Here is a 17,832-nt window from a genome sequence, read left to right on the forward strand (position 1 = left end):
GCTATCACTTCGGCCTGTCCAGGACCAGAATTGACGTCAGACACCCTCCCTTCCAATACTTGGACATACCTGCATTTTTCCAGATACTCCCTGAAAACATGCAGACAAACAGTGGCAGTTGCTCTATTATTTCTGGAGATTCCTGGAGAAAGCGGGAGGGGTCACAGACAAACAGCAGACAGAGAGGGGGGGTACTCCCCCCCCTGGTATTCCCCCAGCAGAGAGGGGGGAGGGAAGCACTTCCCCCCTCTCTGTCTGCTGTTTGTCTGTGACCCCTCCCCCTTTCTCCAGGAATCTCCAGGAATAATAGAGCAACTGCCACTGTTTGTCTGCATGTGTGAGAAAGGTATTGAATGGGAGCAGTATTTGGAAGGCATGCTATTCCTTGTAGTCCTAATGGGAGATCCTGGGGGTGGCTCCCGAGTAAGTTAGCTCTCTGTCTGGATGTGTTTTAGTATGAGCCTTTATCATGATGCCTTACTGTAGACAAATCACATGGCCCTATGTGGGCAGTGTTATTATGTAGTGTTAGGACTGCTGATATCGGACAAGTCTTGGGGTGGCTGAGCAGCTAAACATGTCTTTGCAAACACGTATGACCAATTCTCTGAAATTCTATTACCAGATAGGTTCAGGTATGGTTACAGGTAATTTTTTAGTGTGCTGGGGGGATACCGGGGGGAAAGGGGTGGGGGGAGGCACCCCCCTTCTCTGTCTGCTGACTCTTTGAAAACAGTCAGTTTCCACCCACAAACGCCCTCTTCCTGTCAGTCACCTTGCGATCGCTAGTGTGATCGCTTTTTTCGCACCATCCCGTCGCTATGCATCGATCCCCGTTGTTGCGGTCCTTTGCGCCTGCACATTGCAGTGCATACACATGCGCAGTTCAGACTTGATCGTAGGCTGTGAGAAAACGCAGCCTAGTGATCAGGTCTGAATTACCCCCAAAGTTCCCTAAAAGCACTACACAAAATGAGGGGCTTACAGTGAAGGGTTACTGTACCAGTCAACATTCCCAATTGGGATATTAGGTCATATTAGGCTCTACCCCAATTGAAAAATTGAACTACCCATACCACACCCATTTATGGTGGTCATTCCGAGTTGTTCGCTCGTTATTGTTTTTCCGCAACGGAGCGATTAGTCGCTAATGCGCAGCGCAATGTCCGCTGTGCGACTGCGCCAAGTAAATTTGCTATGCAGTTAGGTATTTTATTCACGGCATTACGAGGTTTTTTCTTCGTTCTGGTGATCGTAATGTGATTGACAGGAAGTGGGTGTTTCTGGGCGGAAACTGGCCGTTTTATGGGAGTGTGTGAAAAAACGCTGCCGTTTCTGGGAAAAACGCGGGAGTGGCTGGAGAAACGGAGGAGTGTCTGGGCGAACGCTGGGTGTGTTTGTGACGTCAAACCAGGAACGAAACTGACTGAACTAATCGCAGATGCCGAGTAAGTCTGGAGCTACTCAGAAACTGCTAAGAAATTTCTATTCGCAATTCTGCTAATCTTTCGTTCGCAATTTTGATAAGCTAAGATTCACTCCCAGTAGGCGGCGGCTTAGCGTGTGCAAAGCTGCTAAAAGCAGCTTGCGAGCGAACAACTCGGAATGAGGGCCTATATGTCCATTTGCTGTCTTTTATGGCTCACAAAAGTGACAGGAAGTGTAAAGGTTGCATTGGTTATGGATGTGTCTGATTCTCATTTCAGAAGACAACCCTCCTTACATTGCTTATAGTATTAGTTACTATTCCATGTATAACGGGATAAAAATATACATACTTGAGCCCTACTAGAGAAAAGCACTATATAAATACAATTATTATTATTACCTATAGGTGAAAAGTTACAATGCTACAGATGGAGCCTTCCTTATGCCTAATTGCAGGCGTGCACTCCGGGCGTGACTAGGCGATCCGTCCGCCTAGTCATACCGGGAGTGCACAGAGCCACTTCCCATTGTAAGCATCCCTGTCTGGGCCGGACGGAGATGCTCTCCATTAAAGTGAATGGAGCGCTTTTCCGTCCAGGCGCGCACGCCCGTCCATAAGGAGACGCTCGCAGCGTGCCTAGACACAGATGGAGCCACGACTAGCATAGCTCCATCTGTATGTTTATTAATGGTGTTCTGTCTGCATTACATGGCTTAAAATGCATGTGTTTTGGTAAAGTATATCTCATGTATCTGTAAAGAGATGATCAGGTCAATGATCTGTAGATCTCTTGAGTATGGCTGGACAGTGGCCACAGGCAGTACTGAACGTAGGGTGGTATGGGGTGGTACAGCGTACCATTAAGAAATATGTACCACCAGCCCACTGTTGAGGCATAATTTATAAGGGGCATTTTTGCAAATTGGTGTCAGTGGCATAACTGTGTGTGGTATAATGTGTAATGGGCATTACGGTGTGTGGCATAATGTGTAATGGGTGTTATGGTGTCTGGCATAATGTGTAATGGGCATTACGGTGTGTGGCATAATGTATAATAAGCATTATGGCGTGTGGCATAATGTGTAATAAGCATTACAGTGTGTGGCATAATGTGTAATGGGCATTACAGTGTTTGGCATAATGTGTAATGGGCATTACGGTGTGTAGCATAAAGTGGCCATGCCCTTATTGTCATGTAGCCACTTCCCTAGTTTTGTGTGACCATGCCCCCTCATGACACGTGACCACGCCCATTTTTACTAGCAGTATCAAAAAAATTCTACTTGCACCACTGGCCACAGGCCATGCACGGTTAGCAACTATCAATAGTTTGTGGATGATGGTACATGGTTTCCTCGTCATGAGAGAGGCACAATGCTGCACATCGAAGGTGGAGGTCCAATGGCAGAGTGTGTATGCGTGGAACAGTCTGCACATGTATGAGCACCAACCATCGATGATTTCTTGCCAAACTTAAAAAAATTGTTGACCATAAATGGTGTGTGCTTTTACGGACAACCTTACTTTGGAGAAGTAAGTAAAGAAAGTCTCAAGACTGTCAGTACAAAACAGATATGAACAAAAGATCTATGTTCTGATTGGCAGATTGATATACATTGATAGAGCTTGTATAAAGTTACCCACACATACTAGTATTCCTTCTCTATTTGTTATTGATGATTAGCGAAAGCAATAGCTTAAAATGATCACCAGAAATTACATATACATACAGAGCCCTCAAAATTACATATACATACACAGACTGATTTCTAAAGCAAAAGATTCTATAGAGACAGTCGTATCCACAAACATAACAATATTTATCAAGGTCAATGACACAATTAGGGGTAAAGTCAAATGTCTGAAAAGTCAGTTGGGCGTCTGTTTTTTCCTATTAGATAGGAAAAAACAGACACCCAACTGACTTTTCAAACATTTGAATTCCCCCCTTAGAATAACATTTTCTAGGTTATAGTATACAAAATAACATTTACCTTGTGACTTTACATCATCCACCTCTGGACAGGGCATGCGTACGGTCACGTGACTTGGCTCTGAGCGTCTGCCTGTGTTATCAACTCCCCATAATGTGAACCTGGTCAGGTCAGGAGATAGTCTCTAGTTACATTGATCACTGCACAGAACATGCTGGAAAACTATGTGGAGGAGCAATAAGGGTTAATATATAGGGATGGGGGGAGGGGGGGGGGGCTTTGGAACAGTCTGTGATGCAGCCTGCAAATTATATTACTGACTCCAATTGAAATAAATAGCAAACCCTAAGGCAGGTTGCAAAGCTTATCATACTTTGACCAAACTAACAACTCAACTTGAATAGATGTTACCAAAGATGATTAAATGGGAGCAATCTGAAAAGATTAATTTACCAATCCGGGGTTATTAACAGGCCCATAAGTCCCAAGGCATCAGTATGTCACCCGTTAAATAATACAGGGACTATTAATAGCAAAATCTATTAACCTTTTTTCCCACAATGCTCCATAATAATTCACTTCACTGATTCACTTTACTAATGTTAAAGATGGTCAATTTAAATGAAAATAGATGAGAGCACTTTAACTTTCAGAGTCTGCCTCCATTATATCCCTGGTAATCAGGTAAGCCTAGGATGCTGCGGCGGACTCACGTGTAGGAAGTGTCGGATTCCAGGCAGCGCACCACAATCGATATCACCGAGGAATGTTTGTCGGGGACTTGAGCTGGCATCACACATGGGGCTTTTGCTCCTGAGATGATATCTTCCACAAAACTCAGCACTGTCTCTGTATTACGGAAAGGGTTAGAGGGAAGCGGGAAGAGATGGGTACAGTACGGGGATGCAGGTGGAAATGAAATCTATGCATGTATAACATAATAAATCAATCAGGAAGTATATATATATATATATATATATATATATATATATATATATGTGTGTGTATGCCACTAATTCTAATTCATGGTAGTAGCAATTTAACGTATTGGGAAATATTTTTAAAATCAGTTTTGTTCTGATGCTTCTCACAACCTAATACCTGCGAGTTATTAGGAACTAGACTGATAAACAGAAACAGGTTAAGTGGGATTGCAACATGATTTGTTCCATATACAAAGTTACTTGCTTTGTTTTTTTGCTTTACTTCCACATCACAATGAAGCCCTAGGACCACCGATTGTCTACTGCTATAAAAAATAATAATATATATATATATATATATATAAATATTTCTATATCTATATATATATATCTATATATATATATATATATAGTTACGAATATAGCGGCACTCTCAGGTCTTCATTCAAGAAAAACAGGACATCACCCCGTCAAGCAACGTTTCGGTTTTATTCCAAAAAACCGTCTTCAGGCTTACATAACAATACACAAACAAAGTTCTTACCTATATAGCAGCATATCACCATGTCTAAATCGTGCCAGGTGTGCACAGCGTCCATTTCCGCCAAAGCGTCAATTTCCGCTGACATCACCTGGAACGCAAAACTAACACTGTGTATTAACCCTTCACCAAAAAATCAATTTCAAGGGACAAAGACATGGACACATATATCTCAAAAGTCAATAAACACATCAGTGCAGATTAACTAATTCATTATGACTATATACAAAGTCAGACATATAAAAATGCTTATGCAACTGTAATTGTTGTTTATAGTTGAAAACTAGAACATAAGTCATTACAACCAACTTTTAAAACAAAAAACTATACATGCAATTGCTTTTGCTCTTGAAGGCACCGGGCGTTTATCTTGAAGTATCTTAGGAGTGCCGGGTCTGGAACTGTCTATATTTTGCATCGCAGTATGCTTAAATGACAAGGGCACCCACTCAAGAATTTGTGGCATGTTTACATTTTTCCTGAATTAAGGAGTGATTTTAACCTGCACAATTTGACTGCACTTTATTTCACGTTTGTTGTATATCATGGAAAGTGGCAAAGATGAAGGCATGGGGTTACATGTTGCAACATATCCCCAAGGTGAACTTTTATCATTGTCTGACATAGATGCGGAGCGCATCTTAATTAAGGATAAACTGGCTAACCACCTCTAGACTGAATTCTAATGAATCCTACTTTTTCCAGTTGCTTAAATTAAAGAAAAAAGAAACGGATTTTTATTTCCATGGCGTTTCATTGTCCGATTATTATCGGGAACGGAAAATCCCACGAGGTTTCCGTATAAAAAATGCACCGACAATTGGCCGTAATAATGCTGAATTCTGCCGCAGGTGGGCAGCTGTTTTAAACAAAGCCTCATTTGATTTGATCTTACTCGTAATTGAGGAGGCGACCAGAGAGCTTAATATTGTTCGTGAAAAAATCAAATGTTTAGAGGCAACATGTTTGGAAGGTTTGAGCTCTGATAAGGATAATGGATGGCTGTTAAAACTACAGAATCAGTCGGAGAAATATCGAGATGATTTGATAGCATTCAAAACTAAAAAATTTGCAGCTGTTACACGTGATTATGAGGACAATCGAGTATACAACTTTTCTAACCCACAATTTAATAGATCTAAGCCGTATCGTCCTAGATTTCGTGGAAATCCCAGACAATTCCCATTGGAGACTGATGCTTCCAGTGGGACATCTCATAGTGACACGGACAAACCAACTACTAGTAGGAGATATAACAAAGCAAAAGTCCCTTTAGGGATAAAGACCAGGGCACAGAGGGACGCCCTACCAGAGGACGAACCAGAAGGGGAAGGCAGTGTGAAAGAGAGTGCAAAAAAAACGGGAAGAACAAAGAAGTGATTTATAATTTATCATCTGTCCCTTTATCAGATATTGAAGTACGCGTACTTCAACGAGGACTGAGTTTCATTCCTACAACTAAACATCAAAGTTTTGAGAGCAAGGTGGACTTGGCACGCTTTAATAGACAGTTACGATTGAAAGAGTTCTTTTCTAATAAAGACTCAAAAGAGGATTCTATTAGCGATTGCCCTATACGTTTAAAATCACATTTTGATCCTATGTCTTCCAATGCAGCTATTCGTTCATACACCAGAACCATGCATAATGAAATTGATAAATTGACCTCTAATCCTGTTAAAGTTAAGGGTAATTTAACTTATTCTGAACGTAAAGCTCTGACTAATCTTTCGGGTCGCAAAGATATCACTATCCGCCCCGCCGATAAGGGGGGTGGGATAGTGATTCAAGATCTGAAGGATTATATCAGTGAAGCTGATCGTCAATTATCTGATATTAATGTTTACATCAAACTGATGCGTGACCCTACTGATGAATTTATTAGTGATTTAAGCTATGTATTGCAGGGTGCGGACAGGGATGGTCTGATTGACTCTGATACAGTTGCAGCTTTAATGAATAAAACACCAGCCATACCTGTTTTTTATTTGATCCCAAAACTTCATAAAAGTGCGACCCATCCACCTGGTCGCCCGATCATTGCTGCCCGCAACTCGTTATTTTATCAAGTATCTAGATATCTAGATTATTATTTACAACCTGTCATTCAAAATCAGAGTACATATTTAAAAGATACTTTTTCATTTCTAGAGAAATTGAATAGTGTGAATGTACCATCTGGGGAATGTTGGTTATGTACAGCTGACATCGTCAGTCTGTACACCAACATACCACATGATAGGGGTGTTCCTGCGGTCAGAAAATTGATCGAGGATAATCCGCAATTATATCATGGACCAGACGTTAATGTTTTCATTGATCTTCTTAACTTGGTTCTCACACGCAATTATTTCTTATTTAATAAGTGTTATTACCTGCAAGTGCTTGGCTGCGCGATGGGGTCCCCTGTGGCCCCCGCGTATGCGAACGCATTTATGTTTGACCTTGAGAAACAACTTTTTTTTGCTAAAGAGGAATACAAGAGGTATATTCCGTTTTTTCTTAGGTACATAGACGACGTGTTTTTACTATGGACTGGCACTCGGGAGTCCTTTGTTCTAATGATGACAGAGATTAATATGAGAGATCCTAACATTAAATTTACATTTAACATTCAGAAAGACAATATCCATTTCCTTGACGTCAGTATTAATAGATCTACTACTGGCTTTATCACCTCTATTTTCAGAAAACCAACAGATTGTAACAATTATTTACTAGCTTCCAGTTTTCACCCAGAACCCCTAAAAAGGGGACTTCCTTATTCTCAATTGCTCAGAGTGCATCGCATCTGTAGCAATGAACAAGATAAGTTGAATCAAATGGATTTGATGATCCAGAGATTCTTACAACGGGGCTATCCAAATAAGTTGTTACAACAAGCTAAAATGAAGGTACTAGCTACCCCCAAGTGTAAGTCAACAAGTAAGAGTAAGGGTGACCAAGAAGCATTGGTATATGTAAGTAAATTTACTACTGCAAGCAAAAAGCTGACCACTAAGGCAAAAAGGATCTGGCCGATATTGCAAGCTGACCCCGATTTAAAATCTTTATCCAATACCAAGCTGTTACCTTGTTATCGGAGGGGTAGGAATCTGCGTGACATGCTTGTTCATTCAGATATCTCAGATTTTTCATCTCCACAATCCAGTAATTTTTTGAGCAAAAAGCCTGGCAATTATAGATGCCTAGGCTGCACAACATGTATTTACTTGGAAACAGGTGATACGTGTTATCACCCGCATTCGGGTAAAGCAATTAAAATAACACACTGTCTAACTTGTACCACTCGTTTTGTAGTATACTACATAAAGTGTCCATGTGGACTTCTTTATGTAGGTAAAACCTCGTGTACCTTTAAAGAGAGGATGGCACAACACAGGAGTGCCATTAAATTAGCCCTAGAAGGCAGGGTTTCGGAACAACCTGTTGCCAAGCACTTCAAAGCTAAGGGTCATAATTTATCCAGCTTAAGGTACAAAATGATCGATCACATCCCTGAAGGACGCAGGGGGGGTGATCGTAACAAAGCGTTGTTGCGTTGTGAAACCAGGTGGATCTATTTTTTAAATACCATAGCCCCACATGGATTAAACGAAACATTGTCTTTCTCTAGTTTTTTGTTTTAAAAGTTGGTTGTAATGACTTATGTTCTAGTTTTCAACTATAAACAACAATTACAGTTGCATAAGCATTTTTATATGTCTGACTTTGTATATAGTCATAATGAATTAGTTAATCTGCACTGATGTGTTTATTGACTTTTGAGATATATGTGTCCATGTCTTTGTCCCTTGAAATTGATTTTTTGGTGAAGGGTTAATACACAGTGTTAGTTTTGCGTTCCAGGTGATGTCAGCGGAAATTGACGCTTTGGCGGAAATGGACGCTGTGCACACCTGGCACGATTTAGACATGGTGATATGCTGCTATATAGGTAAGAACTTTGTTTGTGTATTGTTATGTAAGCCTGAAGACGGTTTTTTGGAATAAAACCGAAACGTTGCTTGACGGGGTGATGTCCTGTTTTTCTTGAATGAAGACCTGAGAGTGCCGCTATATTCGTAACTATACATGCAATTGCTTTTGCTCTTGAAGGCACCGGGCGTTTATCTTGAAGTATCTTAGGAGTGCCGGGTCTGGAACTGTCTATATATATATATATATATATATATATATATATATATCTCCTACAAAATAAAAGGGTTGGGGGTGGCGGTCATTATCCAGAATGCCGGGGGAAGGGGGAAGGGGGGGAAGCCCCTTGCGGGCCAAAGGTTCTACTCCCTGAATAGTCCCTGTTAGTTGGCATGCCTACTGTTGGGATGTTCCGATCACATAACTACATCCCTAGTAATAGGCTAAAGCTACTCCTCGTTGCTATGAGGGTAATGCAAGTGTTTTGTGAACAGACAGCCACTAGATCAGGCATGTCCAAACTGCAGCCCTCCAGCTGTTCAGAAACTACACATCCCAGCATGCTCTGACACAGCTTTAGCATTCTCTGACAGCAAAACTGTGTCAGGGCATGCTGGGATATGTAGTTTCACAACAGCTGGAGGTCCGCAGTTTGGACATGCCTGCACTAGATGGTGCCCGACGGAGCAATTCAATTGTTGTTTCTAAAGGGTACGCACAGCTGGCGGCACTGAAATTACTGTTATGTAACTAGTATAAATATATATATATATATATACTGTATATATATATATATATATATATATATACACACACACACACAGAGAAAGAGAGCGAGAGAGAGAGAGAGAGAGAGAGAGAGAGAGAGAGAGAGAGGGAACAAACTCCTGTTCCTGTAATGAGCATTGATACCTGTCTCCATTTTGGAATGATCCAATCTATCGGCAACCTTCTCCTGGCTAATGAGATAGTCCACTATCCGTGCACCAATGGGGGATTCTGAATGCAGCCACTCCAACACCAGGAGAGAACTACTCGGTTCCTGCAGCATAGATAGGTGAAGCCTGAGGGGAAGGGACAGAGAGACTTGCAGCCTGACCGGAGGAACAGAAATGAACAATCCACATCTAATGTAAGTGAAAACACGGCATAAGCTCTTACTGGTGAGTTCTGTCCTCGATCCCACCATACATCTAGAAGGTCACATTGCAAATACTGTTATTTAGCGACTGTCCTGAATGACTAAATTACTAGCCCTGAAGGTTTAAGGTATCCTAACCCCTCCCAGTGACATTAAAAAGTGACAGAAATGTTTCGGCAAGAAAATATCACTAAACACTGTAATTACATCGTTATCACTTCTGCCTGGGCTAAGAAATATTTAAAGCTGGGTACAAATGTCAATTTTGATGGTACAAGCTAACCACTGTACAGTGTGAACATCCAAAGTAAATGGTCAAAGTCCAAATGGATCAGATCCAGCAGGACGGATGCTAAGTAGTAAGATTACTAACATCGGTACAGGTGTGGACATCTGCTGGTAAATGTTAGTGAAATATGTGCAGTCAATTCTTATTGCTTGGCTTACCACTATATTATATTAAACTAGAATATACCGGGTTCTATATGCCCTTCTGTGACTTTTTAATAAAGGGTCCTGTTAGGACGGTACATTTCAGCTGTTATGACATCATAAGCCCTGCCGTTGTGTATGGATATAGCAATTCAGATATTTCCGCAGAGCAAGTCTACCAATCACTCACACTGTGCCTGGTTAGTTAACTGTGAACACTGCAATTATTTCATGTTATGTCATTATTTCAGCTCAGTCATGGTAGTTGACATTGATTCGGTTAACAGTCAATAGGTTGATCACTATTGGTCAACACTGTCAAAAGGTCAAAACATTAAAATGGTCGACACAGGACAGGTTGACGCATGAAAAGGTCAATATTACTTTTTTTTTAAATAGATTTTTACCTTTCTCATATTTTACCATCCACGTGGACTATGGGAGTGATTCAAACCTGATTGCTGGCTGCTAACTTTGCTGTCCTGCGTTCAGATAGTCGCCGACTCCAGGGGGAGTGTAAATCCGCTGTGCAATGTGTACGCCAAGCTGCAAAAATCCAGTGTGTGCAGTCTCTGCGCAGCCCAGGACTTACTCCTCCGTCAGACACCCTACCTGAAAACGCTTGGGCACGCTTGCGTTTTTCCTGACACTCCCAAAAAATGGTAATTTACCACAAACGGCTTCCTCCTGTCAATCACCTTGCGAACGCTTGGGCGATCTGATTTTTCGCACCATCCTGGCGCTGACCGGTGATACCCTTTGTTGTTGTCCGTCACGCGTGCGCATTGCGGTGCATACACATGAGCAGTTAGGACCTGATTGCCCGCTGTACGAAAATGCCCAGCAGTGATCAGGAATGAATCAAGCCCTATGATTGGGAATAGCATGGTCAGTGATGTACGCCATGCAATGGGACGCGGCGCACTAACTGGGGTTCCTTGTCATGTTACGCAAAAAATACACCAAAAAAAGTATTAAATGTAATGTCAGCCTTTTTATGTGTCAACATTTCCTGTGACCGACCATTTTCACGTGTCAACCTTTTTCATGTGTCAACCAATAGTGGTCGACCTATTGACTTTTGACCTAAGTCAGGTCGACCCATTGATCCATAACCGAAATAACTTTGGGACACAGTTATTAATGCCCGAAGTGTTTTGGAAGCTGTGTTTGCAGAGCTTGACTTTGGATAAGGTGAAAGATGTCAGACTATATAAAGTGGATTTCAATCTTCAGAAAACGTCAATTTATTGGCTAGTCCATGCCATCCTTCAACTTTTACTAAATACATTGTTTCATTTCCCTGCCATAATTCTGATGGGTAGGAGAGCTGTATCATATCCAAGTGCCACAGACATAAACAACTCTGCCAGGGTTATATAAATCACTTGGTGAAGAATACAAAGGAATACAGAAAGAAGAAGCAATGTTTTTAGTAAAAGTTGCAGGTGGTCAAGAGCAAACTAATGGACTCATTATGTGTGAAAGTCAGAAGGCAAGCTGCTCCAGAGATGCTCTCTGCAGCGCAGAAAGATTCTGCAGACCTCACCTGGTCTACTGCTACAGTAGTTGGTATTTAAAACCAGGTATATGTATAACTCCTAGACAGGAAGGGGCGAATCGTGGGGTGGGGGGCTGGAGTGCACACCCTAATTTTAAACATAATAAGTGGTGCTACCATGCTAAGACTTGTAGTGCCACACAGAAAAAATGGATAATACAGGTGCACACTCTAAGCACTAAGGATATTGATAAACAAAACAATTATATAATAAACGCTACAATTTAGCACATGTTTGGCCAATAAAATCCCTGCCCACCACATATCATGCCAAGGTGAACCTCATCAGGCGGGTCCCTAACATTTCTAATATTTTATGATCATATTGTATAAATTCATCCAGGACTTACCTATAATAGTGCCCATGCAGACAGAAAATGCAAAAACCTATACTAATTAAAATCACCTAAGGGCAGAGGGGAGGGCTGCTAGCCCAGGCAGAAGGAGTCTTACCTTCAAGTGTACAGTACATATATACACAATTACAGAAGAAAGTGGATGTACGGGGGTAAACTATGGGTAAGTCCTGGATGAATTTAAATAAAGTGTCAGTATTAGGGATGCCAGGGACACGCCTGATGAGGTTATTTTGACATGGTACAGATAGTTGGGCATTCATTTTTGGCCAAACATGTGCTACGAACCTTATTTACACTATATTCTCTATGTATAATTTTATAGTTTATTATAATTAATTTGATTACTCTGCATTTTCCTTTTTTTCTGCATGTGTATAACTCCTGCAAAGTAAATCAGGATGTTTGTAGGCTAAATCCAATCCCCCATAAAACAGAGGTCGTGTTCCTTTTGATATGACTTAAAATGTGTACAGTATTTCATTTTATCCTCTCTCCTAGTGTTTTCCACTGTCTAGACTTGCTGTTATTCCCAGTGTATCATGCATACTGTTCTGCTACGAAGTTCTTCATCCACGGTGTGGTTCTAAAATATAAATAAAAAAAATCTTTGCTAGTTCAGAACTTGTTCCGACAGATCCAGCACAAGACTAAGGTAAAGTACAGCTTCTCAAATGTAGAATGGGTCATGACTCATGATGTCAGGTACTCTAGAACAGGCTACTATTCAAAAATGTTCATTAGTTTTCTGGGTAGGAAATACAGTATAGAGTATTAATAACTACTTTGTGGCTGTGCCTTTTGTGTGTTTGTGAGTTCCTGATTCCACTAGTAGGGCAGTTATAAGATAGCTATGTCTGTCCAGCTGTTGTGGAACTACATATCCCTGCATGCCCTGACACAACTGATGAACATCTGATGAACATCAGAGTGCCTATGTCTGCTCTATAAATGACATTATTGAATAATGTATGTACTTAGTTCATTTATTCATTAACTTACCATCTATCTAACCAATTGCACAAAATAAATCAGTAATACAACACCACAGATGAGATCATAGGTAAAATAAAGAGCATTACAGAATATGTAACATTCATTCGGCGAGGGGACTGAGTGTCACATACAGCTTACAAAATAGGTTTCGTAGGCTGTGATCCATAACTTAATAAAAAGAAAATGATTGTTCATATCCCACAAAGCTCAGAGGTGTGTGAAACAGAACATGAGAGAGAGAGAACTGTAGGAACATAATTATCAATAAAACATGTTTTATTGGATCATATAAAAGATGAGACAGCTACAAACAATAGTCTGTTAGGAAGTCAGGATCTGTGACATGTCACAACTCTGAGAGCCAGCACTACAGGTGACAGCAAGCTGAGAGAGGTAGTGAAAGGACTGCAGGAGATAATTACTGTATATACGTGCATGAATATAAGGGAAAGAAAAGACCCAGAAGATGAACATGTCTCATGCAGGACAGACAGTGCATGAGAAAGTATGACGCGGCAGATATGATGGAAAATGTGGAACCTTACACAGGCTGAGGTAGAGGGGCACAGGTTGGAAGTCCATCCACACCAAAAGCAGTAGAGTCGCAGCGACACCAATCCTCAATTACGTCCCCGCGGCCAGAGCACCAGAGAGAGCTGAGCACCGCTTCCTGCAGCAACTGAGAGACAGACAGACAGACAGCTGAGCACAGAACCCTGCAGTAACAGAAAGACAGACAGACAGCTGAGCACTGAACCTCACAGTAACAGGTAGACACACAAACAACAGAGCATGCAGGTACAAATAAACAACTATCATAAAGTCACCACAGAGAACTACAATGAGATAGCCAGATAAGTCACCATAGAGCCCTAAATATACACACAGATGTTAACTATAAAGGCCTACTATGAGATAGCCAGATAAGTCATTATAAAGGCCTAGTTACACACTGACAGATAAAACACCATACAGTCCTACAGTTACACACAGATAAGTCACCATAGAGAACTACAATGAGATAGCCAGATAAGTCATTATAGAGGCCTAGTTACACACTGACAGATAAAACACCATACAGTCCTACAGTTACACACAGATAAGGCACCATAGAGAACTACCATGAGATAGCCAGATAAGTCACCATAGAGCCCTAAAGATACACACAGATGTTAACTATAAAGGCCTACTATGAGATAGCCAGATAAGTCATTATAGAGGCCTAGTTACACACTGACAGATAAAATACCATACAGTCCTACAGTTACACACAGATAAGGCACCATAGAGAACTACTATGAGATAGCCAGATAACTGACTATAGAGGCGTAACTTTACACGCAGACATATACATCATTACAGAGCCTCACAATTACAGATAGGTCACCATAGAACCATACTTGACTACTTTTGGAAACCAACTTCAGGGAGATTCTATAGATGGAGCCACGCTAATAGTGGCTCCGTCTGTGCCGGGGCGCGCCCGCCTAGGCGCGCCTATTGCAGTGTCTTTGCTGCGCGCGCGTCCATGATGCGTATGCGCCCCATTTGCTGTAATTGGAGTGTCTCAGTGAACTCCCGTAGCGCATGTTTGTGATGGAGCCACTATAGATGAGCGCGGCTCCATCTGTATTTGATATGAGAGTTGGCACGGCACGCCGCTGAGGTGGAATGTCATGCTCTGCCTAAAGGGCGTGTCTAGCTCCACCTATGGGCATGTCTATTGTAGCTCAAAGGACTGTTCTGCAGTGGCACACAGGGGTCATTGCCAACCTACGCACACACAGGGGCAGTGACAGCCTACACACACACACACACACACACACACACACACACACACACACACACACGTCAGTGCCAGCCTACACACACACACACACACACACACACACACACACACACACACACACATATACACAGGCCAGTGTTAGCCTACACACACATGTACACAGGAGTCAGTGCCAGCCTACACACACATACCCAGTGGTCAGTGCCAGTCTACATACACTAACACACACACATAGAGGTTAACACACACAGGGGTCAGTCCCACCTTACACACACACATGGGGTAGTGACAGCCTACACACACACACACACACACACACACACACACACACACACACACACACACACACACACACACACACACGTACCAATACTGAAACCCTATTGTACTCCACTGATTATGAACTAATGCAATGAGACCCATCTGTATACAACTGGGTGTGTTGAAAGAGTTTCAGGTACTGCACCCTAAAAACTGCATCGACCAAGTAGGTCATTTCTCAAACAGTGGGTTCATGTACTGTATCTTTTCACAATATGTGGTTAATATTGTAATAATGCCAGCAAAATGCTCTATTAAAAATGTTATTGTTCTCCAGTATTCAGAATGGTGCCCTCACAATCTAAAGAAACATCACAGAAGGATGTAGTGTAGTTGTTAGATACAGTCATCATAGATGATGTAACTACCAAAGTCGGCATTTTATTCGCTAAAGCTGGATCCAACATTTTCTGAAGAGCCTTTAAAATTCAGTGTGGCACATCTGTCAGGTTGTGTACACAAACCAAGTATATGTACAGTAAGGGACCAATATTAATAAATTCACACACTGAGGGTCATTCTGACCTGATCGCTAGCTGCAGTTTATCGCAGCGCAGCGATCAGATCAGTTCTGCGCATGGCTGACAGCCACTGCCTAGCGATCGCCTCTGCCTGATTGACAGACAGAGGTGGTCGTTGGGCAGGAGTTACTCTTCAAGTACAAAAGCATGGCTTTTGTACTTGTGCGGGGTGGGGGGGGGTGGTGGCCTGAAATGCAGGGTGGACTAGCCCTGTGCTAGGCGTCCCCCCGCATGTCTGTGTTCTTGATCATAGCTATGCTAAATTTAGCTCAGCTTCGATCAACTCGGAATGACCCCCATTGTCCAGCCAAGTTCTGTGCAAACAGTATAAACATGTTCGAAAAAGTCAAATATGGAAAACAAATGTTCTCGGCGCAAAAAAATACACATATTTATTAATGCTAAACCCCAAATACAACGGGATGCAGTCAATATACCGGCTACCATTCAGGAGACCGATGCCAGAATTCTAACAGCCGTTATTTTACAGACAATAAGAATCCTGACACCCGCCCGGTATTCCCAGTGTAGTGTGTATAGTGTGGGTCCACACCAGTGACTTGCGGTGGGGTGAGGCAGGTGAGGTAGAGCCTTTCCTGTCATACTATCGTTTGTGTCAGAGTTTTGACTGTATAAAGTATATGAAAAATACAAATAATTTGTATGAAATATCTTCTTTGCATTATTCTAATGATTTTTATAGCCAAAACACCTGTGTATCCTTTCCACACATCTCTAATCAAAACTCACCAGATTTCCAGGAGTTTATAATGCTGCACCTGTGTATAATGCCCAGATGTACACTTAGGCTCATATTTTGCGTGTAAATCTGTCTCTAGGGCTTGCCAGTGCCTCCTGAGCCATTTAGCTCACCGCACGTCCCTGGTCCACACTACCAACCAAGTGGAATAGAACCTGTGGTGAGCGAAGCGAGCCACCGGGCCCAATGTGGGGCGAGCGCAGTGAGCCCGTGAGGGGACTCGCTGCCGGGATTCCAGCAGATGGGATGCCGCTGTTGGTATAGTGACAGCTGGCATCCCGTGTGCCAGGATATCATATGTATACAACACACAATATTTCAGGCACAATCCTGGCCCTCATTCTGGTGCACAATTTTACTAGACATACAACACTGGCATTTTGCACCTGCTATCCCATTGTAAATGACCAACAATGCAAAAAAACTAAATGTTTTCACAGTGTTAGATATTTAGAACCCACAGACACTAACTTTGGGACCAAGCACTCATACTCCTTCTCTAGCCTCTCCTCCAAGCTCCCTGCTTCCTCCAAACTCAATCTTCTCACCAAAGCGGCTCTCAGTGCCATTCCAGTTCCCCCATTACTCCCTCTCCCATTGCCAGTGGCTCTCAATGTGCGGGGTATGACCAGATCAAGGATGGAGGGTTTACAAGCCATAAGCTGTGAGTGGCGGGTAAATCTTCCCGCAAAACTAGGTTTGAAGTGGCTATTACATCCTCCCAGAAAAGACGAAGCTTGTGAAAATCCCACCAGATGTGTAACGGTGTCCCTATCATCACACCTCCAGTAAGTGCTGAGAACACCTGGTACATTTTCGCCAAGGGGCTGAGACACTGTTACCACTGGGATAGGACTTTATATTGAGTCTCTACTACAGAGAACTTATGGAACATGCCAATGTGTTCTGAAAGATCTATGGCCAATCTCTTTCCCTAACCAGCATCCCCAAATCCCTTTCCCACTCCTTTGTAAACTTTGCAAGAGAGGAAAACAGGATCTCCACTAGAAGTATGTAATAAGAAGATAAAAGCTGTTGAGGATAGGGTTGATTTACACGTATGACTTCAAAAGGGGTAGGAGTGTGCTTGACAGCCACACGGACAGCAGTTAAAGAAAGAAAATGTGTAAGCTGGAGGTAGCGACAAATTTCTACGTTAGGCAGGCCCCACATATCCGGGATGTAGTTATGTGACCGGCGGTCATGAGAC

General features: G+C 42.1%; 1 protein-coding gene across 4 annotated transcripts in view; it reads right to left on the reverse strand.

Moving 5' to 3' along the window:
• The window catches only part of ASTN1 (astrotactin 1), a 689,393-nt gene that overhangs the window by 20,636 nt on the left and 650,925 nt on the right, over window positions 1–17,832 (reverse strand). For all 4 annotated transcript variants that reach the window (XM_063939709.1, XM_063939708.1, XM_063939711.1 and 1 more), the window contains 4 exons: window positions 13,777–13,910; window positions 9,658–9,809; window positions 4,077–4,212; window positions 3,424–3,524 (listed from right to left, as the gene is read on the reverse strand). In XM_063939709.1, coding sequence (XP_063795779.1) covers window positions 3,424–3,524; window positions 4,077–4,212; window positions 9,658–9,809; window positions 13,777–13,910 — 523 coding nt within the window. The remainder of the gene's footprint in view (window positions 1–3,423; window positions 3,525–4,076; window positions 4,213–9,657; window positions 9,810–13,776; window positions 13,911–17,832) is intronic.

This window comes from Pseudophryne corroboree, chromosome 9, assembly GCF_028390025.1.
Source record: "Pseudophryne corroboree isolate aPseCor3 chromosome 9, aPseCor3.hap2, whole genome shotgun sequence".
NCBI lineage: Eukaryota > Metazoa > Chordata > Amphibia > Anura > Myobatrachidae > Pseudophryne > Pseudophryne corroboree.